This window comes from the organism of the source record quoted next, unplaced genomic scaffold (genome assembly GCF_019419815.1).
Source record: "Pyrus x bretschneideri cultivar Hongxiangsu unplaced genomic scaffold, Pyrus_bretschneideri_v1 Contig37, whole genome shotgun sequence".
NCBI classification, from domain to species: Eukaryota; Viridiplantae; Streptophyta; class Magnoliopsida; order Rosales; family Rosaceae; genus Pyrus; species Pyrus x bretschneideri.
In genome coordinates this window covers 4,550,852-4,576,586 of record NW_025999690.1, presented here as the reverse complement: position 1 = coordinate 4,576,586, position 25,735 = coordinate 4,550,852, and the positions used below count along the sequence as shown (strand labels likewise).

The 25,735-nt window shown below is 34.2% G+C and overlaps 3 protein-coding genes across 3 annotated transcripts; all 3 read left to right on the top strand.

Annotated features, from left to right (window-relative positions):
• Window positions 1–3,933: 3,933 nt before the first annotated feature.
• On the top strand, window positions 3,934–7,413 carry LOC103966259 (general transcription factor 3C polypeptide 3-like). The gene is made up of 2 exons (XM_009379417.2): window positions 3,934–6,994; window positions 7,094–7,413. The coding sequence occupies exon 1, from the start codon at window positions 4,050–4,052 to the stop codon at window positions 5,721–5,723; it is 1,674 nt and encodes a 557-aa protein (XP_009377692.2). The 5' UTR covers window positions 3,934–4,049; the 3' UTR covers window positions 5,724–6,994; window positions 7,094–7,413.
• Window positions 5,799–6,791, top strand: LOC125480916 (general transcription factor 3C polypeptide 3-like). The gene has a single exon (XM_048592152.1). The coding sequence runs from the start codon at window positions 5,799–5,801 to the stop codon at window positions 6,789–6,791; it is 993 nt and encodes a 330-aa protein (XP_048448109.1).
• A 12,185-nt stretch (window positions 7,414–19,598) lies between the features above and the next one.
• Window positions 19,599–25,182, top strand: LOC103966249 (probable galacturonosyltransferase 15). The gene is given in 7 exon segments (XM_009379409.3): window positions 19,599–19,989; window positions 19,992–20,127; window positions 20,684–20,727; window positions 22,158–22,310; window positions 23,450–24,031; window positions 24,130–24,432; window positions 24,559–25,182. Coding segments are annotated over 7 exon segments (1,587 nt in total). The 5' UTR covers window positions 19,599–19,905; the 3' UTR covers window positions 24,844–25,182.
• The last annotated feature ends 553 nt before the right edge of the window (window positions 25,183–25,735 follow it).

Here is a 25,735-nt window from a genome sequence, read left to right as displayed (position 1 = left end):
GGTTTAATCCAATATGGATTTATCTTTCTCTTAATGATGATAAAAAGCGAATGGTACTTACTGTAAAACCTTATGCAAATAATGATATAGGGTAGGAAACTATTCAATCAATTAAATCTTTTTAATGATTTCTTATGAGTTCTTGGTACTCTAAGAAGTGTGAAATTGTTGAATTTATCCTATCACGTTACTTGAAGATAATTTATCCTATCACGTTACTTGAAGATAGAGATTCAAAATAACTTGTTTATTCGTGTTTATTTATTCATGTTATGTTAGTTATAATTAAAAAAAAATTATAAACAATGGGGTTAAATTGATTGAATTCTTGTTGAGACTTCGTCATACATTATCCATTCTTCATATAGAAGAAAAAAGTATAGATTATTATGTACCGACCGAACCGATGATTATTCACGATTCCATAATTGAATCAATTACATACTGGTTCCAAACGGAAGGAATGTTATGGTAAAACTTCGTTTAAAACGATGTGGCAGAAAGCAACGTGCGACTTGAAGGACATGATCAGCTGTGGATTCTTACATCCACCACTTTTTTATATTATATAGGAACGAAAGTGCTCTTGGCTCGACATCATTTGTTCTGTTCCACTGGAACCCTCATTTTTGAGAGTGTTGCCATGTAAATAGTACACGATGGAGCTCGAGTAGAACGTATTGATTAATTTCTCAAGGGCAAGAATCTAAGGTTAGTATCGATCAATAAATTGGAACAACTTCGTAAGTATATTTTAGATATATAAATCTAAAGGATCCAATTCGATAAAATTTAAAAGTTAATTTTGTTGGAATTGGTAAAACTCTTTTGATCAAATCAAAAGTAAAGTGTATTACGTAGGAATCAACCATTCATACGATTCTTTGATAGAAAGAAATCACAAAAAATGGTATGTTGCTGCCGTTTTGAAACGATTTAAAGATCACCGAAGTAATGTCTAAACCCAATGATTCAAGGCAAAGATAAAGATCCTGGAACAAGGAAATACCGTTTTCAATTGTCTCAACAACTAGATCATATTTAAGAATCAAAATAGATTCTAAAGGAGACAGACAAAAAGGGTTAGAGACCACTCAATAAATTTAATACCTAAAAGGTTTCTTTTGAATTATTTGAGAGTTATTCAACTTGAGTTATGAGGATACAAATAATTTTTTTTTTGGGGGGGGGGGAGACTACGAAAAAGTATTTAAACTAAAATCAATAATATAATGAATTTGATGATTTTATGGATCTATTTGATATTATGATTCTATACATAGACATAATTTAGACATAGACATAATTTAGAATTTTCTCGAGCCGTACGAGGAGAAAACTTCTTATACGTTTCTAGGGGGGGGGGAGTATTGTTCATCTATCCCAATGAGCCATTTATCGAATCGTTGCAATTGATGTTCGATCCCGACGAGAGGGAAGAGATCTTCGTAAAGTGGGTTTTTATGACCCGATAAAGAATCAAATCTATTTAAATGTTCCTGCTATTCTATATTTCCTTGAAAAAGGTGCTCAACCTACAGGAACTGTTCATGATATTTCAAAAAGGGCGGGGGTTTTTACGGAACTTCGCCCTAATCAACAAATAAAATTCAATTAATGAAATAAAAAAAATGTGGATGATTTGTATATAGCCTTGTATAACCTTTTTGTTTCTTTGCTATTTCCTCTTTTGTTCTATTTATATCATACTAAATTTATTATTGTTACTATAAAAGAGTGTCTTTTATAACGACAAAAATCTATTTATATTTTATTGATATAAATTTTATTGATATATAGAAAATAGATAGAAAAAGATTAAGTGAATAAATAAATGAAGTAATCGAGTCTATAAATATAAAATTTTGAGATTACTGTCAATGAGTTAAGGAACAAATAAAAAAACACAAAGGATTTCACTTGCTTATTTTAGTGAATAAACCTCATTTTTTTTACTTAAATTTTTTTTTCCACCAATATTGTATCAATGTTGTGTTGTATAGAAATATTATATATAGTGCCAATCCAACACAAGTCCTTAGTTTTTTTTTTTTTTTTTCTTATTTTTTCTTAGAATTCAAATTGTCTAATTGATTGAAATTGGAATTGTTAGTTATATTTATAAATTGTTTTTTCTTTTGTATTCTTTTCTCAACATTCATATTGACAACAGTGTATCAAATAAATATAATCCGATCGTGGATAAAAGGATCCATTTCTATCTCCGTCCCATAGCTTTTATTTCATTCAAATAATGGGTTCTTGTATTTTCTGTGATACAAGAAGTCTTTTTTTGATTAAGATTAAACTCAATAAAATCTATATATACTATAGAATTAATGGATGACATAAGAGACAAGGAGCTATTTATAAATATTTTACTTTATCCCTATTTTTATCTGAGAATTTTTTCATCGGATCTGTTCATTTTTATTATGTTCAGAATCTAATCAATTAGAATTTTTAAAATTTGTGCTATTTTAATGTTTTGATTGGTTTGGATTGCGTTGTGCAATTCAATCTTTTTTTTATTGAGATTCCGATTGTATCTACACATTCTAATTATTTTATTTGGGTTGCTAACTCAACGGTAGAGTACTCGGCTTTTAAGTGCGGCTAGCATCTTTTACACATTTGTATGAAGCAAAAGATTCGTCCATACCATCGGTAGAGTTTGTAAGACCACGACTGATCCTGAAAGGAATGAATGGAAAAAGCAGCATGTCGTATCAATGGATAATTCTAAGAATATTTCATTCTTACCGAATAGGTCCAAAACCTTATTAAAATTGTTTGAATTCTTGTCGTGTAATAAAAAAAATGAATTTGGTCGAGTGAATAAATGGGTAGAGCCCTAACTACGGTTCCAATTATAGGGAAACAAAAAGTAATGAGCTTCTGTTCTTAATTTTTGAATGATTACCCGATCTAATTAGACGTTAAAAATATATTAGTGCTTAATACGGGAAAAACTTTTCCCATGAGTGGATTATAAATTTCTTATGAGTCCTAATTATTAGCTATTACCCATTATGGGGTAGAGATAAATGTGTAGAAGAAGGCAGTATATTGATAAAGATTTTTCAAAATCAAAAGAGCGATTGGATTGAAAAAATAAAGGACTTCTAACCATCTTGTTACCCTAGAACGAACATAAATCAATTAGATGGAAAAAGAGAGGCTAGAGAGTCCGTTGATGAGTCTTACTTGTTCCGAGGTATTTTCTTACTATAATACCTTGTTTTGACTGTATCGTACTATGTATCATTTGATAACCCAATAAATCACCTATTTCTTTTCTTGTTCACATTAAAAATGGAAGAATTTCAAGGATATTTAGAACTAGATAGATATCAGCAACATGACTTCCTATACCCACTTATCTTTCGGGAGTATATTTATGCACTTGCTCATGATCATGGTTTAAATAGATCGATTTTGTTGGATAATGTAGGTTATGACACTAAATATAGTTTACTAATTATAAAACGTTTAATTAGTCGAATGTATCAACAGAATCATTTGATAATTTCCGCTAATGATTCTAACCCAAAAAAAATTTTTTGGGTACAACAAAAATTTGTATTCTCAAATGATGTCGGAGGGATTTGCAGTCATTGTGGAAATTCCGTTTTCCCTACGATTAGTATCTTCCTTAGAGGCGACAGAAATCGTAAAATCTTATAATTTACGATCAATTCATTCAATATTTCCTTTTTTAGAGGACAAATTCCCACATTTAAATTATGTATCAGATGTACTAATACCCTACCCCATTCATCTGGAAATCTTGGTTCAAACCCTTCGCTATTGGGTGAAAGATCCCTCTTCTTTACATTTATTACGACTCTTTCTTCACGAGTATTATAATTGGAATAGTCTTATTACTCCAAAAAAAATTATTTTTTCAAAAAGTAATACACGATTATTCTTGCTCCTATATAATTCTCATGTATGTGAATACGAATCCATTTTACTTTTTCTTCGTAATCAATCTTCTCATTTACGATTAACCTCTTCTGGTATCTTTTTTGAGCGAATACATTTCTATGAAAAAAAAAAATATCCTGTGGGAAGAAGTCTTCATTAATGATTTTCCGGCCGCCATCTTATGGTTCTTCAAGGATCCTTTTATGCATTATGTTAGATATCAAGGAAAATCTATTCTGTCTTCGAAGGATACCCCTCTTCTGATGAATAAGTGGAAATATTATCTTGTCAATTTATGGCAATGTCATTCTTATGTGTGGTCTCAACCAGGAAGGATTTATATAAACCAATTATCCAAGCATTCCCTTGATTTTTTGGGTTATTTTTCAAGTATGCGACCAAACCTTTCGGTGGTACGGGGTCAAATGCTAGAAAATTCATTTATAATGGATAATGCTATGAAGAAGCTTGATACATTAGTTCCAATTATTCCTTTGATTGGATCATTGGCTAAAGTGAAATTTTGTAACGCATTAGGGCATCCTATTAGTAAGTCCACCTGGGCAGATTCGTCGGATTTTGATATTATCGACCGATTTGTGCATATATGCAGAAATCTTTCTCATTATTACAGTGGATCCTCAAGAAAAAAGAGTTTGTATCGAATAAAATATATACTTCGACTTTCTTGTGTTAAAACTTTGGCTCGTAAACACAAAAGGTCAACGAAGAAGCTTACACCCGAGATTAATAGAATGCTTGGTGAAGCTAATCTTCACTATGCATTTGGCCAGTTTGAAGAGGCTGTACCCATCTTGTCTGAAGTTGTAAAGAAAGCACCAGATTTGCCTGACTTGTATCATACACTTGGAATTATCCATGATAATCTTGGTAATGAATTGGATGCCTTGAATTGCTACAGAATTGCTGCATTTTTAGCACCAAGAGATCCAGCTCTTTGGGAACTGCTTTTTGACCGGTTCCATAAACGAGGTAACAGTCATGATGCTATTTACTGCCTTTCAACAGCAATATCAGCAGATCCTGAAAATATGAATCTGAAATTTGATCGTGCTTCACTTTATGTTAAGCTTGGAGATTATCAGAAAGCTGCTGCGTTGTATGAACAGATAGTACAAGCCTGTCCTGATAATGTCGAAGCACTCAAAACGGGAGCAATGATGTATGAAAGATGTGGTCAGCAAGAGCGTTCTATACAGATTCTGGAGGACTATCTCAGAAATCATCCAACTGAAGCTGATCTTAGCGTCGTTAATCTGCTGGCTTCCATACTTATGGAAGATAATTCACAAAAGGAAGCCCTTCAGCATACTGAGCATGTACAACTGGTATTCTGTTCAGAAAAAGAGATGCCTCTGGCAATGACAATTGCAGCAGGAATATGCCATGCTTACCTCGGAAATATGGAGAAGGCAGAAAGTATTTTTAGCGCTCTTGATGAGAAGAGTGTAGATAATGCTGACTTGATTGCTAAAGTTGCAAAGTCATATATGAGTCTTGGGCATCATAGTTCTGCGTTGAAGTATTATTTGATGTTGAAAGGAAATGTTGAATTTAATAATGGCTTTATAATTATGAAAATCGCTCAGTGTCATTTGTCCTTGAATGACAGAGTACGGGCGATTTTGTGCTTCTACAAAGCTTTGAAGACACTTGAAGATGATATTGAGGCCCGATTAACATTGGCTTCTATTCTTGTTGAAGAAGTCAGGGAAGATGAAGCCATTTTGTTGCTATCTCCTCCGAAAAATCGAGGTTATATGGAGCCCTAAAAAGATAAATCAGAACCATGGTGGTGCAATGGAAAGGTGAAACTGAAGCTTTGCAACATTTACCGAGCTAAGCGGATGGCCAAGGAATTTGTAGATACAATCTATCATCTCGTACATGAGTCACTGAGCATCGAATCACTTCAGCAAAAGGTGAAAGTGAAAAGAAGGCTCGCAAAAACTGTCCCGTTAGAAAGAGTCAAAGTCCTGGAGGATCACCAAAAACAGAACCTATTGTGCAGATCTAGACCTGTAGCTCCTGCTTCAGATCTGCTGAAAGCTGCAAGAGCGAAGAAGTTGCTTCAGAAGAAGGCAAAAGTAAAGGACGATAAGAGAGCTGAGGCAATGGCTTCTGGAGTTGACTGGCAAAGTGATGATTCAGATGATGATCCTCCGGAAGAAATACATAAAGAACCTCCCCTGCCAGATCTTCTCAAGGACAAAGAGCATAACGGCCTCGTAATAGATTTGTGTAAGTCATTGGCTTCCTTGCAAAGATATTGCGAAGCATTGGAGATAATAAATCTTTTTTTGAAAGTGACTCGCAACACGTCTTCTGTCACAGAGGAACTCCGGTCTCTTGGAGCTCAAATTGCATACAACACTCCTGATCCTGAGCATGGAGTTAACTGTGTAAAATACATTGTGGACCAGCATCCATACAGCAATGCTGCCTGGAATTGCTATTACAAGGTAATTACCAGATTAGATGACTGGTATGCAAGGCATTACAAGTTTCTACGCAATAAGAGAGACAAACTCAGAGACTGTGCACCTCCCAGTCTCATTTCTGGGCATCATTTTACTAAAAAAAGCCGTCATCTAGATGCTGCGAGGGAATACCTTGAAGCTTATAAATTATTGCCGGAGAATCCCCTGATTAATCTATGTGTCGGTACTGCCTTAATCAACTTATCCCTCGGACATAGACTTCAGAATAGGCACCAGTGTGTTGCACAAGGATTAGCATTCCTCCACAACAATTTGCAGCTTTGTGAATTCAGCCAGGAGGCTTTTTACAACATAGCCAGGGCGTATCATCAGGTCGGCCTTGTGACTCTGGCAGCTTGACATTATGACAAGGTTCTTGCAATGCAAGTGAAGGATTACCCCATGCCAAAGCTTCCCCATGAAAAGCCAGAGTCTGCTGAAAATCGAAAACCGGGTTACTGTGATCTTATAAGAGAAGCAGCTTATAATTTGCATCTCATCTACAAAAAGAGTGGAGCGGTTGATCTTGCTCAAACCATCTAAGAGATCACTGCACTTTCTGAGTATGCAACTCTACATTAAAACATTAGAATTCAGTTGCTCTTTGTCTTTGGTCTGAAGTATATGAATTAGTAACAGTATATTTCCCTTGCTTGTTGCAGAATTATGTTCCTGATCTCAGATATTGCGACTGTTTAGATGAGAGGGAGGCTTCCTACTCCCTAGTTGATCTCTCTGGTTCTCAAATACCTATTATTGTTCATAGCAACATTCTGTGGCCTAATCCTCGGAGAAAAGCGAGGGAAACGCTAAAAATAGAAAGGTTCGTGATCCACTAAGCAATTTGTACATGACATTATTGCAAATCCAATGTTAAATCCCCTACTTCGCAGTCCGTCTCCTCCTCAAGTATATGATAATATGATATGCATACACACAAATGTTGCACTTGATCAAAGTATTTTAATATATTACAACCTGATTCTGTTTTTGCTTTTAAACCTTTTCGACGAAATCGTAGCAATAAAAAACGATGAAGCTTTAGAATTTGCAAGTAAATTGTCCAGAAGTACTTTTTATCTTTGCCAAGTTATGATTTTAGTTCATGTAATTTGGCATGAAGTTTCACTTTGGTTCTCAATGTTTGAATTGTCGCAATTTGACTCGTTTAGTTTACTAATTGTTGCACATTGACCGAATTTTGTCAAATTTTTATATCCAATTAGGTCGTGAGTGTCACATGCGAAGGTGAATTGGACCTTTCAGAAGGTGTAAAATGTCGATGCAAATTTTCACCGTCTTCAATCTTGACAAAAATGCACCTACAAAACAGTAAACACCATTAATTAACGGTGCCCACGAGATGGGGGAGGGGGGGGGGAGATTTGGTCAATGGATCTCCGATGCCTAAGTTTCTCTGAGAGAGTAAAGTGTTTAAAGCTTTTTTAGGATTGCCAAAACTCTCAAAATTTGGTAGAATATGGAGTATTTATAGGGATAGGGTCGTTCATGTTGTTTATGGAGAAATATTCTCAAGATATTAAATAAGAAATAATATCTTGAGATAATAGTGTAACTATCCCTAATTTATTTAAATTAGAATTACTTACTTGATTGAAGTCAATCTTTAAATGGGAATGTATTAAAGATAGGATTTGGGTAATTAATCCTTATCTGTAATTCCTTACCAAGGGCAGGTGAGTCGTGGGTAGTTGTATTCAGCTGTTGGGACCTTCAGAGATGTGAGCTGTGCATTGGAGCATCTGAAAAGCCAGCTCATTTATTGAGGGCAATCTTGTATTTCTTAAATAAAAGTCCATGTGTCGCATTTAGAATTTTTAAAATTATTTTAGACTTCACATATGTGTCCTTCACTTTGGGATATTCGGTTGGCATTGGGGAAAACAGAGGAAAGGGAGGCTTTCACCTGAGTGCATGACCACTCTAAAGTGGTGGTAAGCATAATTACTATTAGATTATCTAATTTTCGAGATTTATGTAGTGGATAGATTAAATCAAACTCATTCAACCGTAAAGAATAAATCGGTGAGGATCACCATCACTTTAGGGCAATGAGCAAAAACATTTCGGCTCTCATCATTGCACCTCTCCCTTTTTTTTCCGGCAAAAAAATCAAAGCTCAGGTGATTTTTTATGCTTTTTTTTCTCTCTTTTTGTTTCTCTATGCGATCTTGGATTCAATTAATCGGAAAAAGAGAGAGGCCGGTGTAAAGTGGACTTAGTGGGAGCGTAATGTTCAACGACAATATAATATGGAGGTTCTTATTTTTCTTAAGGGTATGAAAAGAGGGAAGAAGAGAAGGAGAAGGAAAAAAAATGAAAGGAGATAATAATCGTTGACAAACGTGAGGGAAAATTTTGCTAAGATTTGGTTTGGGTTTGCCGAAAATAATAGAGAGGTGCAATTAAGTGGTGGGTTATGGTTATTGAGTGTATAGATAAAAACACCAATCTTTCTTCGCTCAAATAAAAACAAATAATATTTATTTTCTTTTTTCTTATTCATTTAAACTCTATTTGGATGAGAAAATTTAAGATTACTAATAAATTTTAAAATAATAAAAATTCGAATGATGAAATTTTATTATCTAGAATTTGTGAATTTTTTTTGTTTAGTTAACTTAAAATAACAATGGAATTTGAATTCTAAATTTGTTATTTTTAAGTTCTCACTCACAGAAATTTGACAATAACACCTATTTATATGAAATTTAACCTTGAGAATTGGATATCCCAAATTTCAATTTTTTTTTTTTCACACGGAAATTCTAAATTTCTATGTTTATGAATTCATGTCAATTTTATAACTTCTAACTTTTGTCAAAATTTCAAGTTTATTTCTAAACAAAGTTTTAAGATGCGTTTGTTGCACTGTAGTATAAGAATAATAAAGCATATGGTGCAATGTTAGATTAAATTATTTTTAAAATTCAAAAAAAAAAAATTTGGCCCTTTTTAATTGGAGTGTGTTATCCACATGCCTTATTTTACTTCTTAGACTATCTTCAAAAGAAATGTCAAATTATAAGAGTCAAATTACAATTGAAAGCTGATGTGGCAATCTGAAGCCTTATGTCAAATTTTATACTTCTCCGAATTGTCAAATATTATTTTATTATTTGAATAGAGTTTTAATCGATTGTAATTATTAAAAAGATGTTGAAACAAAAATTTTATTGGTTAAAATGTTAGTGGAATAAGGGACCCACTATTAAAATGAATTAAAAATAAATTTGACATTGGTGTCAAATTTGACTTCAAATTCCTAAGCTTTCAAATCCAGTCAACAAATAACATTTCGATTAGAGAGATTTTTAATGTTAAATATATACAGTGGCATTCCATCTAAGATTTTGACATCTCTTTTGGCGATGCTCTTACACACCTCTTGTTAATTTCTATCCGTTGATTTTCTTCAATTCATGTAGACGGTCGAAAATTAAAAAGGTGTTTAAAAAGTAAAATGGGGTATGTGAATATCATCCCCTTTTAATTCTCTCTCTTCCCTACCCCTGCGTGCGCGCGTGGGGACAATCTCTACCATTCCTCTCTTCTTTGCGCCAGACTTGGATTCTCTATTTTTCGTGGAATTCTCAGAGGAAATCCTCGTCTCGTCAGACTTCAAGTCATAACACGCGCACTGGCCAACACAATCTCCTTCTTCACGACATACCCATCCCCTGAATCCACCGCAATCTCCTCCTTCATGTCCTCCTCTTCGTTCAGGTTCGTTGGATACGAACACCAAGTCTCGGGAATTAAGGGCGGCAAATGGAAGAGCCTCATCTTCGGTCAAATCGAGCAATACGGGCTCCATGTCTCGAGAATTGAGGGGATTGGGGGATCCGCAGAGAGAGGTGCTCCAACTCTCAGGAATTGGAGGATCTGCAGAGAGAGGAGTTTGTTGAGGAGGACGACGAGAGAGGCTCTGGATTATTCGACGATTGGGAAGGAGGGGAAGATAGAGACGAGGTTGTGGGCAAGGAGAGGCGATGAGGAGGAGAAGGCGAGGACGGACGGTCTTACCGACTAAAGCTAAGTCCCTTAAAGCTTAATCCGCGTACGTAACAAACACTGGACCTCATTAATTCTTAATCGCGTCTAGTCAAGTGAAACTTAAGAACGTCGAACAAACGCGCCCTTCGGGACAAATTTGAAAGTGCAGAGGAAAAAATTGTTTAACTAGGTGTAGAGATAAATAAATGGGTCAAATAAAGTTTTTCTTTTAATTTTTATACCATTGAGATTGATACAATGTACCAACTGCAAAAAAGTCTTTGCTCTTTAAGAAAGAGTACTGAAAGATGGTTTTTTTTTTTTTTTTTTTTGAGCATACACTGAAAGAGATTTTAGCGAAAACAATTTTCAATTTCAAAAGCATTAAAATGATAGGTTAAATTGTCAAAATGGTCCTTGAAATTTGCATAACACATCACTTTGGTTCCTGAGATTTCAAATCAATAGAAGTGGTCTCTGAGATTGTCCACCATTCATCATTTTGATCATTCTGTTAAAAACTCCGTTAAGTGTCTAGGAGCTCTTGGCCAGAAGTTTAGGCAATTTTCAAAGTTTCGTAACTCAATCGTTTCTTAATCAAATTTGACCCATAATATATCAAAACGAAGATAGGAAAGTGTATAAGATTATACCATTTGGAAGCCCAATAGTTGCTTGAGATGGCTGGAAAATAGCCTCAAAGTTAACTGGTCAGTGGGAAAACTGGAAAACTCGTCAGAAACTGGGTAAACTTTAAATGTTCATAACTTCTTCAATACTCAAGGAAATCAAGTGATTTAAAAATGAAAATCATACTTCTCAACAAGACGAAGATAATGGTACCATTTTTTAGGGCTAAATGGCCATGGTTTGGCTAGAAAACGGCTTGAAAATGGCTATCTTGGTCTCTAGTTAGCCACTTTCAAGCCTTTTTTTGGCCAAACCATGGAGATTTAGCATAAAAAAAAAAAAAAAGGTACCATTCTCTTTGTCTCGTTAACAAGTATGATTTTCATTTTTGAATCACTTGATTTTGTTGAGTATTGAAGAAGTTATGAACGTTTAAAGTTTACCTAGTTTCCGACGAGTTTTCCAATTTTCCCTCGGACTAGTCAACTTTGAGGCTATTTTCCGACCATCTCCGGAAACCATTGGGCTTCCAAATAGGTATAATCTTATTCTACACTTTCCTATCTTCATTTTTATATATTATGGGTTGAATTTGGTTAAGAAACGATTGAGTTACAAAGCTTTGAAAATTGCACAAACTTCCAAGCAAGAGCTCCGGGACATTTAACGAAGTTTTTAACGGAATGACCAAAATAATGGATGGTGGACAATCTCAGGGATCACTTCTATTGATTTGAAATCTCAGGGACCAAAGTGATGTGTTATGCAACTCTCAGGGACCATTTTGGCTATTTAGCCAAAATGATATTTCTCTTCACTTGTAAGTGAAAGGTTTTAGATTCGAATTTTATGGATAGCGAAGTTAATACCAAATTAAATTGCTCATTATGTGGCTTAATCGAACTCTCCCTCTTCTCAGTGTAAAATATAATGTTGTACTAAAACAAAATGATTTTCCTTGATCAATTTACATTTTTATAAATAAAAAAAATTGATTTAATAAATATCTTCTTTAAAAATACTTTCATTTAATGTTAGAGTGACTAAATTTGGAGAAAATTTTTGATAAATTAAATGACATGAAAGTTGATGATTGATTTATTACTTAAATATTGATAAACGTGCTTAATTCTATTAATAACAATTCATTTGATTTGTAAATTTTATAATTTAATCACTGTAGCATATTCTATTTAAAAACACTTTACAACAATCTTTCTCCATACGAAATACTTTCGACCTTCTTCTCTTCGTCTATTTTGTACCTGATGGGACATTGCCAAGTTGTAAGCAAATTAGATTGTTGCCGCGTGTCTAATGTGTATCTGTGGATGTGACTTGAGGATCAAAAGGGACCCAAATTGCATGTTACCAGGCAAAAGGGACCCAAATTGCATGTTACAAAACGGACCCACAAATTGCATGTTACAAAAGGGACCCAAATTGCATGTTACCAGGCTCAAGTTTGGATAAAGGTAGGGAACACAAACTTTGTGGGCCGATAATTATGAGAGTCCACCATAATCCATCTTTGAGTAATCTCTTTATTTGGCGCCTACATTTTAGCAAAAACCTTGAGCTTAGGACAACTCCAACGCATGGTCTACAACTTATAATTCCCTTATATTTCTCTTAATTCATTCAAACCCAAGTTTTAATTTGGACCTAAAAAAAAAAAGAAAAAACCAGATTAAGGCCAGATTTAGGCCAAGATTAGCGGTGGAGCCTCCATCTACATGGGTATGTCTCCCACTTGTCAGCTAATAAAATTAAGCCCAACATCTCTTTTGGTTGATCAACCGCCAATAAACATCCACAAAACTTACTTTTCTCCTACAATTCTTCAAAATTTTCCTTCTACCATCTTCCAAAACCATGTGTTTGTTCATGTGTCTTGTGTTTATACATCTCTATCACGTGTTTCATATTCTTTTATAGTATTTCATAAGTTTTATAATTAATTCTTTAATAATCTAAAGCTAAAAATTTTAAGCCAAAAGGGTTGGAGCATAAAAACTTTTTCTGGATTAAAACCTAAATATTCCTGAATTAAAAATTTTAGGTTTTAGGTTTTAGGTCAAGAGTATGGTCTTATAGGCATGTGCTTTCAAACCCAAATTGAGGAAAATAATTTACATAGAAGCTGTTCATCAACGCTGTGGTGCCTTGATTTAATAAATAACTAGTTTGTCCTTATTTTTTTGAATTTTTTGGGTTTTGATTGTGAAGGAAACAAATGGACATTTTTAACATCTTGAAAAGCTTCAGCAAACTGGAACTCTCCCTTTATACACACACACACATATATATATATATATATGGATACTATCTTTAATGATTTTTTCACTTTTTTTTGGCTAAAGTTTGAGGTATCCTACATCTAGAGGGCGAGACTTTGAGAAATCGACTTCCTGCTATCATTGGGCCGAATGAGCTTGTGCTCAGGGAAGTCTTCCAAACACTCGAGTTCCTGATCGGTTGAACTTCTTAATGCTCATTCTTAGATGTATAGCAGGTGATAGATATCGAAGAAACTGATGATATGATAAAGCAACAACTCAAAATAGTTCTTGAGATTGACCTAACTTCTCAGCTTGATCACTTTACAACTCCTTATAATCAAAATAGTTCTTGAGATTGACCTAACTTCTTAGCTTGATCACTTAGGGCTCGTTTGAATGTGCTTTTAAAATAACTGAAAGCGCTTTTGATGAAAATATTTTTGGAACCAATTCTTAGTAAAAATGCAAGTAAATCCTGGAAAATCACTTAAAGTGCTTCCTGGAAAAAGCACAGAACTTGTGCTTCTTGCAAAAAGCACTGAAAGTGCTTTTGGAACCCAAAAATATTTTCTCTAAAAGCGCTTTCAGCCATTTTAAAAACACAACCAAACGAGCTCTTATATTTTACCATTTTTTTTTTTACCTAAAATTAGAACACCAGATCACAAGAAATTCGTTCCATATAAATTACACCTTCCTCAATAACCTAAACTCAGCCTAAATTGTAGGTCCTGATTTCACTTGCTTATTAAGCTTGTGGTTCCTCATGACTGGAGCGCGTATCGGTTTAATTCTCAACCAATGTGTTGTGTTCGATAAACAAAAAAATAGTGTTGTGAGGTGTCAACCTCTAAGCAAAAGAAATTTGTGACATGATTGTCAAGGTCACGATCGACGAGAAAACTACATATCATACTTCGCTGTCGTTGGTTTGAATCTTCCTGATTACTCCCGAAAAAATTGGAGATTTTTCATATCTGAACATGATAGAAATGTAACAAACTTACGCGAGCAAATACTTCTTAACCACTCAAACTATAAATGTTTTTAAAATTAAGACTAAGCGGTTACAATCAAATTATAAATGTTTTTGAAATTGAGACTGAGCGGTTACAATCAAATTTGTCCTTATTTATGTATTATTTCATACTATAAAATGTAAGGAATCTTAACTGAAACACTCATAATACTATTCATTTTTAATGTTAATGACATTTTTACTTTGAAAGATCACTCTGGTACTATTCACTCACACCTTTATTTGTCATTTTGATTAAAACTAAAGTTTTTGATGAATTTTCGTTAGTTTTCCTTAAAATGTATTACTTTCCTTGGGAAATAAATCTCCAAATGTATATATTTTGGACTTCTAGTTGCTCAAAACAAACTTGGTGAAGGTACTGATAAACACACATTTTTTTCATCTTCCTTCAGCGCTTTGTTTAATTTTGTCTATTATATCGTTTGATTTATGTAATCGAATAACCATAATTAAATAAAGATGTGTGCGAAGTTTAAAATGGTGTGAAAATTAACTCCCTTAAGAAAATATCTCGTTTTAACGGTGGATAACGAAATCCGTCCTTGTCACCCTCCAATTTTCTTTTACATTATAATGATAACATATACACTTCAAACTTTCTTGTGTGCCTCAAAAATAAATAAATAAACAATAAAAATATGTAAAGAATTCAACTTGTTCTGATGGTTTTGCTTTCTGGGGGAAAGATGAAGCGTTAATTGCTCAATTTGTCATACTTTTTTATTACCCCTTTTAAAAATGTAGTTTTGGTCATGAAAACTTCCCAAATGCGAGAAAAATGTGATTTGCTTCTTTTGACCTAATCTTGAGAGAGGATTCGCAATCTAGCAAGCTTTAAAGTGTGGATTTAAATTACCTTTTCTTTGATTTTATATTCTAATTCAAACAATGGGACCTTTGTCTGGTTGAAAAGAAAGAGTTGTCAAAAACATCAAATCTTCGAAAACATTATTCAAATATTTTGAGATTGTTTTTCTTTTGAAAAAAGATTTTTACTTGTTACGTATAAATTTAGTAATGAAACGTGTTATGCAAGTTTATTTAGGTAGCAGAAAACATTCCAATATTTATTTTTTATTTGTATAGATAGCGCTATTTAGTAAGTAGTGAATTGTTCGATGGACATATAGGATCTTCTTTTCAACATTCTGTGTTTTGGATTCAAAATTTACTCCCTCTCCTTAGTTCTTAGAGTAGTAATATCATTTATAATTTACAATAATAATGTTATTTGTATCATATTTACTAATTACCTTGTTAATCGTCATTTTTAAAGCAGTGAAAATCTACCGTTTATATACGTGTAATCCGTATTAAACAGGTTATCAGTAAATATTGTCAAATATATAGCAACAGTACTCTTACTGTATATATTTTCCTAGGAGTATATATTTTCCTAGGAAATATTTGTTTATAGCTAGGTAGTACATTTTATAATTTTTTTTTTCTCTCATTTTGTGCTAAAAATATGCATGACACAAAAAACCACATGTGAGGAACAATACATGCTCTGGACTTAAGTAATCGTTTTGGTACTGGTGCATGGGAACTAATTTATTGGACCGACTAAGATCTTGCCCACAAAATCCGAAGTAATGCATGTGCATGCAGACATGGATACAACAAGAAGGTCGCTCCAAAATTAGTACAAATAATTAACCACACCATGATTTATACTTAATCAAGTACTCTATACATTACATATAGTTTATCTATTAAACATATAACTTTTCTATTTAATTAGAAAAACCTTTTTAATCCATTTTTCAGTCAAGTATAAAACTTTCAAGTAGCCTCCTCATACATGAAGTTGCTAGCATTTCGATATACGTACGAACTATATTATACATATTTTCAAATCGACCCAACAATCAGTGGCGGATTCATCCTTGAGTGGGTTGGGCTATATCTCAACCGATATTTTGGAGAAAAATGTAATAATAAGGTATAGTCTTCCTCTTCATTAACACAATTGTGGAGCCTAAAATAATCCTAAAAATTCTAGAGGCGATACGTGGACTTTTATTCAAGAAAGACAAGATTGCCTTCAATAAATGGGCAAGCTTCTCAAGTACTCTCATGCGCAGCTCACACTCCTGGAGGTTTTAGCAGCAAAATACGACTGCCCACAGCTCACTTGCCCTTGGCAAGGAATTAAAGATAAGGATTAATTACCCAAATCCTATCTTTAATACATTCACATTTGAAGATTGACTCCAATCAAGTAAGTAATTACACCATTATCTCAAGATATTATTTCCTATTTAATATCTTGGGAATATTTAGAGAATATCTCTCCAAACACTTTGGCCGGCCCTATCCCTATAAATACCCCATATTCTACCAAATTTTTAGAGCTTTTGCAACCCTAAAAAAGCCTTAAACACTTTACTCTCTCAGATAAACTAACTTAGGCATCAGAGATCTGTTGACCTAACCTCCCCCCTCCACCCCCACCTCGTGGGCGTGTGAGGCTTAGGTCTTTGATCAAAGGTGTTGATTATTTTGCAAGTGCATTTTCATCAAAACTGAAGACGACAGAAATTTGCATCGACAACAATCTTCATCCATGTAACTTCTTCAACCATTTTAACATCTAAGGACCTTTGTTTTAGTCCACCCCGTTCTAACATTCTAGATCCATCCCTGCATGAATGTTCGAACGTAAAGCTTTTCTTTTACAACTCATCTCATGCTTTTTTTTAATCAACGGTTAAAGAGGGGTAGAACTAAAATTTTTTTCGTTCTTACGTTGAAAAGAGAGATATCACCAGATTAAGAACTAATTAATGTATGTACTAAAAACATCTTGCACTTATATGGCATGCATGCATCAACATGTCTTTGTAGAAAAGCAAAGAATTAATGACGAGGATCGACTTCCCAGATTTTCACGTCAAGTAGTCATAGAAGATGTTTCAGCATGCTTTGTCTGATTGATGCATCCATTTTTGTTCATCAGTGAGAAAAACCAAAGCCAAAGCCATGCCCACCGATCACTGTTACTTGTTCGCTAGAGATCAATGACTAAGAATTAATATCATTAAACGAAGAACTAGTTGATTCTAGATCAAAATGATAATTACAAAAGTAAATTAAATAGACTCTGGGTTAGGTTAGATCGCACTTTTGAAATAATAAATTATGAACCACCAAACTTAATTATTCAGGTTTTGAATTAAGTCGAAACCCAGGATCAACCTGATGAGTGATTTTCATATTTTCCTATGGTGATATAGAATCTGGTTGAATTGATATTGCCTAACCTAACTTGACTCTAATTTTGTAAAATCTTGAGGCAGTATATATATATATATATATATATATATACTGCCTTTGTATATGTATATCTTCTTATACCTGTATATTGCATTTGTTATTTATGAAAGTTTGATTTAAAATTCTCATAAGTGAAAAAAAAATATTACTAAACGAGAACATTATTGTAGTAATAAATGACCATTAATCAATAACATTTTAATCATTATTACTAATAAGTTAATTGATCTTCAAGTGAACCCTGTATATTAGAAAAACTAGTTCACTTAACTATATATGAACAAGTGAACCTTAAATTATTTAATACTTTCAAACTCTCTTCCATCCCCTTATCAATAATAAAATGAATAAAAAAAAAGGGGTCCCAAAACTCACAACTACTCTAAAGTTTTCATTCATCAGTTCATGTCAATATTTGAAACAAATTTTTCAAGCGACTGGTATTTAAGCGAACACTCCATGTATCATAAAATAAGTTGAAGAATACAAAAAATATGTTATTTTCTGCACTTGAATACCCGATACTTGAAAAAAATCTCTTCACTATTTGAAGATTAAAATAGGAACCATCTTGAAAAATAATTAACGATAAACAGTTTGATGGCTACTTTAATGTCAATGTATTTCCATACCAAAATTAATTAAAGTTGTGTAATCTTTGCTTAATGCTTTGCTCCTGATCAATTGCCAATTTGCCATTAATTGATGAATAAAGTGATGTAACCCCACGTCATTTCATAACACAATAATTCTCATATTCTCTTAAAAGTATGACTCTCTATGAACTTTTTGCCACTTCTTTTTTTTTTTTACAAAATATTTTATAATGTTGGTACAAAAATTATGACGAAAAGATGAAGTTATAGAGAGTCTCTAAAGAATCTCACTCATGAGAAAGTTTCCTTAACATTTCTCTTTCTTTTTTTATGCAAACAAGATTGGAGCAGAGAAATCAAACTTTATACTTGATTACAGTGTGAATATAAATCTTTTTAACTATTTTACTAAGTTTGAAAAAAAAAAAAACTATTTTACTAAGAATATTTATTTAGGAATTTGTTATTTGCACTTCAAAATTTAAATTTTACACTTTAAACTTTTATTTTTAGAAATAAAATTTTAAAGTGTCAATAACAATTTTTTTATTTTTTCATACAAAGATATTCTACTTTAAAAGGAAAGGGGTATTCTATTCTCAAGAAAAGAAATTCAACTAAGCCACATAATGAGTCAGCCACTAATTACTAACTAGGCATCGAATTTAGCATAAATGTAATACAACATACGGTCGAGTCGAAGCTGAGACCGTGTACTTAAAAGTGAAATATAATGTCAGTAGAATGTAGTACTAGTTGGTTTACTAATAACATCTGAATGTGAGCAACTTATTTTGAAAAATTTATGTTTTAGTTCAATTAATTAGGACTTGAAAAGATTCATCTTTACACCCAACGTCCTGAATTCGAATTTTCAGCCACCTAATATCTCACTTGTATAAAAAAAAGAAAGAGTGATTTGCACACACAAACTTCGTTTCCATTATTCACGGACAAAGGTAGTTAACAAAAATCTCAACAGTAAGAGAAACTAAAAGAAGAATTTTTACCCTGATGGATGATAAAATATCGGGTAAGAAATGTCGGCAAAATTACAGAGCTGCAGAAGGGCTGACCCGTGGGCCCATAAGTAGCCCACAGCCTAAGCCATACAAGACAAAAGCGAGCGAATTACGAAGGGCGTCACAATTTGTCGGTGCCATTTGCGAAAAGCCAAGGCCAAATAAGTAATTAACCTTAATCCCAGGTGCAAAAACTTACTATTTCACTAACTAATTGGCTCGTACACACACACTCTCTCTCTCTCTTTCCCCCCTCTCTCCCATAACAATACCCTATAAAATTCCTTCTCTTTCCCGCGGCTTTGAACACTGCTTTTGGCTTTTCCTCTCTCTCTCTCTCTCTCTCTAAAAACAAAACCTGCACTTTGTTTCTCTCTGGCCATTGTTCGACAACTCAGAGCCCGTGACCTCGTCCTCCTTCCAATTCCAAACCTCAAATCCCACTCGCATTTTGAATTTTCAATCTCACTCGCTCTGTGTACGGTCAGATCTCGACTGAGCCCGAGGCAGCTGCTCTCCGCTCTCTGGCCCGGCCGACCATAGCCGTCGCATTCATATGAAGCTGCTGCAGAGGCGGAGTGGCTGTTGCCACTGTTGTGGAGGAAGATGAAATTCTATATATCTACGACGGGGATAAAGAGGCTGACGATATCCAGCGCCGGCGCCGGGAATGGGACTCCCGGTCTCCGGCGACGGTGGCGACTCGGAGGATTTCCGGCCGGACGGTCATGCCGTTGTTGCTGGTTCTCGCACTAGTTTTGCCCTTCCTTTTCGTCAGAATTGCGGTCATTGTCCTTGATTCTGCCACTGCTTGCTCTTCCACTCTCGGTAACACTATCTCTTTTTAAGTACAAAGATATATTTTATAGAGGAAGAGGAGTGGGAAGTTCGGTTAAACCATAATGAATAACTTAATTTTTGTATCTAATTCGTCATCTATATATTCGAATTTAAAATCTCTTTTACAAGTGAAAAAAAAATATTACCAAACTATAGTACTGAGTAATTAATTTTTAATTTATTTTAATTTTCTTAAAGTTTTAGAGTAAAAAGAGTTTTGGGATTTGTTGTGACGTGGTTGTACGTTTGGATTTTTGTTTAAGGGTCCACTTTATTTTATTTTTTACACATTTTTATTAGTCTGAGTTGATTAATTTTCTTTCAATTTATTTGATTCGATGATCGAAACTAAAAAGAACGTATAAAAAGTAAAAATAGGTGCTAAGAATCATTTGTAATCATGCGGCTGTTAGCTATTGTACCTTGCGTTATGAATATCTCAGAATGATTTCTGATTCTGAAGCGGAATTTCTTGTTTTGTCATCAAATTTATTACTCGCTTTTTGATTTGTTTTTTTGTTTTGCGTGTTGGCAAATGCTGCAGACTGCGTTGGTTGGAGGATTTTCAGCGGGGGTGACGAATCTACAGTAAGTGCTCCCACGAAATTGCCATTTCAACTTCACTTTCTTTTTATATACATATTAAACAGTTATTTTGCACAAAACAGAAAAACAAAGATGTTTATCCAACGTTTCTCAAAAAAAAAAAGAAAGATGTTTGTCTAATTTTAATAAATTGGGTTAAAAACTAATTAGTTCAGTTAATTAGAACAGTGTAGCCTCTTTTAATAAATTGAGTTAAAAATGAATTAGTTCAATTAATAAACTTTTTAATGAAGATAGTGTTTTACTGTAGTGTTGAAAAATAATTAATTTATGTAACTTGGTGTGGATTCAATCTTCACCAATTCATATTGAACTTACTAACGTTATCGTTTATTAAAAAAAAATTATTTCAAAAGGAAAAATATTCTAATACAGGTGAAGAGGAATATTTCTACATTTAACTTGAGTTTTTGTAATTGACAAATGGTATTTCTGACTTTTCAGGAAAAAAAAAAAAAGACTAATGGTATTTCTGGTAAAATGATAGTTGGCGATGGCAATTTGGTACTAGGAAAATACAGAGCACAGTCAATGGATAAGCGCATTTGAGGGAGTGTCGGTATTTGCCTTCACTCCGCTCAGTTGCTTTCCTGGACACGTGGCCAGTTGGTCTTGCAATCGTATTATTCTCGTCCACTTGATCTTTAGAAAGATTAAAATAAAAACAAACAGGAAATACAATATTTAGCCATAAACGTCTATTTCCAGAACCAGAATAGGACTATTCCATAAAATGTAATTGTCAGCTAAAAACGAAACCTTCATTTAGCTTGAGTGGAAAAAAATGGCTCTGCCTTTTTGTTTTTGGTTTTTTTTTCATTCTTGTGTATTGTCATGTCATAAATGTAGGTCAGACTAGTTGGTCAAGCTATTGTCTTCTCCTTGCGTCTGATTTTGAATCCTCATCCTCATAAATCAGGGTAGAATAATTGTCTTCTCCAAAAGAAACTAGATGCACCACACACACTATGTGTGTGATTTAAAATTTTATGAAGAATTAAATTTAATTTGTGTAAAAAAAAAAAAATTAGTGGATTGGTGAAGCTAGAAAAAGTAGACGTGGGTGTAGACGAGAGAGAAAGAGACAAAGTTTAGACATTGATAGGACGACATGGCTCTGAGGTTTATAAAAAAATAGCAAAAATTTGTTGTGTGAAATTACTAGAATGTCCTATTTTTTTCTTTTCTAATGTTTTTTTTTTCTTTCCAGTTATGTGTAAAAGGGTATAATAGTAATTTTAATGGTTTTTGGTTGACAATCAAAATTATATTAATATGTAATTTAGATCGTAGGTTTTTAGTTGACAAACAGGGTTGTGTTGATATGTAGTTTAGTTAACAAAACAGTTATCATGTTCATTTCATGTAATAATCTAAGAGGTTTTGTTTTGATGTGGTTAATGCTAATGAAGCTCAGAGAGGAGTTAGCAAGAGCACTGCTAGAAGCAAAGGATGGTAACTTAAATAATAACGAGCAAGGGATCGAGTCGTTTAACCAACTGGTGCAGGAGATGACGTTGAAGCAACAAGATGTCAAGGCCTTCGCTTTCAAAACAAAGGCCATGGTAAAACACTCAATTCATTTTTTTACTTTTTACTAGACTCACTCAGTATATCTGTTTTCTTTTACTTTGATTTTTATAGCTAGCGGTTAGTTTTGTTTCCTCTTCCTTTACTACTTTTGTGTGTTTTCTGGTAGGGTGATGCAATGTCTATTGTCTTAGTCCACCATTTCGGGTTGGCAAAAATTGGTCCAGAACCCTAACTTCCACCTACCCTTTTGGTATTATTGGCTTAAATTATTTGTCTTGTGTTTTGGTCTGATGAACTGTCAAACACCAATCTGATCATAATCTAACTTAATCTTTTCTATTATCACCATAATTAATTTAATCTACCGGGGAGGGAGATCGAACTTAGGCACAAGAGGCAGAACACACTGCCTTAGCCAACTAGCCTAACCCACGTATGCAGAACTACTAAAATGTGTGAGTAGTCCATTCCAAAATTTCTGCCAAAACTATATCTAACTAGTGTTCCTTAGCTGTTTGTTCAATCAAATAAACAGTTTCTGATGACAGTAGATTGAAGATTGATGTGCCATCACTATCCATGCACTTTTTTCTTCTGTAATATGTTGTTTCTATGCAAAACCTTGAAGTTAAGCATCTTTCACATGGATGATTTCACTTTCTAGTTCTTAATAGGGATTGTTGGAATGTGCCAGCATTTGGACCACAAGAACTTTGAAAGGTTGTAAAGTGTTTCAATTAAATTTCTCTTAATGTTGGCTACTTGTTGCTAGCTGCAATTAGTTGGACAAATGAACTTTTTTAAGTTCAAAATTTGCCTTGAAGTAGAAGTTAAAGTATGCATTCGTCATCGCTATTGCAAATTTTTCCTTGGAAAGCCTGTGATAAACTAGCATATAAATACATGTTAAAAATTTTGAAAATTGAGTCGTAAATTCATGAATGGGCAAGGGTGAATTTTCCTGTTGATCCATTGTAATTCATTAATATATTAATGTTAGGATCGACTTTGATCAAAATCTAAAAACTAATAAGATCTTAGTTAATGAACATTAGAAAACTAGGGACCAGATACTAATTTTTCCTTTATTGTTTATGACTTGCTATCAGTTTGAATATCTTTTGATAATAATATAAAACTTAACTGAGGAATAGCTTGTTGCTTAATGCAGCTATCAAGAATGGAACACAAGGTTCAGTCAGCCAGACAGCAGGAATCGGTTTACTGGCACTTAGCCTCACATGGTGTGCCCAAGAGCATACATTGTCTTTGCCTCAAATTAGCAGAAGAATATGCTGTAAATGCAATAGCTCGATCTCGTTTACCTCCACCTGAATATGTTTCTCGACTTTCTGATCCCTCCTTTCACCACCTAGTTCTCCTAACTGATAATGTGCTTGCAGCTTCTGTTGTTATCTCCTCTACGGTCCAAAAATCAGCCAAGCCCGAAAAATTGATTTTTCACATAGTGACTGACAAGAAAACTTATACTCCAATGCATGCATGGTTTGCAATTAATTCTTTTCAATCAGCAGTGGTGGAAGTTAAAGGGCTACACCAGTACGACTGGTCTCAGGAGGTAAATGTTGGAGTCAAGGAGATGCTAGAGATCCTTCGCCAGATTTGGAGACGTTACTATAGAAAATTGAAAGAAGATGATTTTGAATCCGATGGAGAACATAAAAGATTGTTAGAAGCTCTGAGTCCCAGCTGCCTTTCCCTTATGAACCTTCTTCGAATCTATATCCCCGAGGTAATTGCTCTATTTCTTTCACAGATATTCCCTGATGGAGTGGATGACGTTGAATGTGAATTTGTAATGATATCATCTAATTTTCATGGGCCACACAGCTTTTTCCAGATCTTGACAAGATAGTGTTCTTGGACGATGATATTGTTGTACAACATGACTTATCATCTTTGTGGGAACTGGATCTCAATGGAAATGTTGTTGGTGCAGTTGTCAATTCATGGTGCGGTGACAACTGTTGCCCTGGAAGAACTTACAGTGACTACTTCAATTTTTCACACCCTATCATTTCATCCAACTTCGATCGTGATCGTTGTGCGTGGCTGTATGGCATGAATGTCTTTGATCTTGAAGCTTGGCGGCAGACCAATATTACAGAAACGTACCATCAATGGTTAAAACTTGTAAGTATATTATCACATTAGCCAGTATTTTGTGACTGGAAACTGCTTGTAAACAGGAAAACATTCATATTTCTGGACTCGTGAGTCTCGATAACTTGATACTAATATCCTATGTGCACTTCACAGAACCAGAAGTCTGGGCTGACATTGTGGCATCCAGGAATAGTTCCACCGGCGTTGATTGCATTTGAGGGTCATGTGCATCCTATTGACCCATTATGGCATGTGGCTGGGTTAGGTTCTCGATCTCCAGAGGTTCCCAAAGATATATTGGAAGCTGCTTCGGTCATCCATTTCAGTGGCCCATCAAAGCCGTGGCTCGAGATTGGGTGTCCAGAGGTAAGAGGCTTGTGGAACAAGCATGTAAACAGTTCAAACAAGTTTGTTAGGCAATGTAGAATCATGGGGTGAAGAGGACAAAGTCCTTTAGCTCTTCGATATTCATTTTGGGACAAATCCCGAAAGCGGAGTTGGGGAACAGAGGGAAGAAGGTTTTCGGCTTCAGTCTCTGCTCACCCTCAGCTCAGGACACTTCAGATGGTGTTATTTCATGTCCATAAATCATGATAGACAATAGGCGAAGAAGGAATCGTACGATGCGATTATACCATAGAATCAGGATATTCAACCTTTCAATGCATATAAAGGGCTATAAAGCTTCCATGGATGTATCTCTCAGACATTATATTGTAGGGTGGTGCTATCCGCACACCCATGATTAATTTATATCATTTGATCTTCTTCAACTTATTCGACCCGACGGCTGAAAATTGAGAGTGTGGAGGTAAAAAGGGGCATGGATAGCACCACCTCATATTGTAAATTTTACTCAGGTAATTGAAATGCTTAGATTAATCAATGACGAAACTTGTTAGTAAGGCTATTCAACCTTGCTTATGTACCAAAATTTTTCTCAAGTTTTAGAGTAATCTGATTCCTATTACATTTATCTGGTATATTTTGAAAACAAACAAAGAAAAAGAGAATAATTAGGACTGCCAATAGATAAATGGTTCGAGTAGCGCTAGCATCAGTTGCAAGTCGCACAATGTAACTATGGGGCATTGTTAGTTTCGTAATGCATCTAACAACCCATAGTCACAATGCTCATGCATCAATGTATGTTTTCGGTTGGGTAGGGCATTTAGTTCTCTAGTTCTCATCATACCCATACAACAAGGGATGACAATGCGTTGTCAACATTGCATGTACTTACCTTTGTTATGGTAAAAGCAATAATATACCACAACAATACATATAGTTGGTGGGAGAAAACTTTGAGTAGAAACAGTCCGATCATGTC

Excerpts from the sequence above, each read along its gene's own strand:
- LOC125480916 (XM_048592152.1), top strand. The coding sequence starts at position 5,799 with ATGGCCAAGGAATTTGTAGATACAATCTATCATCTCGTACATGAGTCA.
- LOC103966259 (XM_009379417.2), top strand. The coding sequence starts at position 4,050 with ATGAAAAAAAAAAATATCCTGTGGGAAGAAGTCTTCATTAATGATTTT.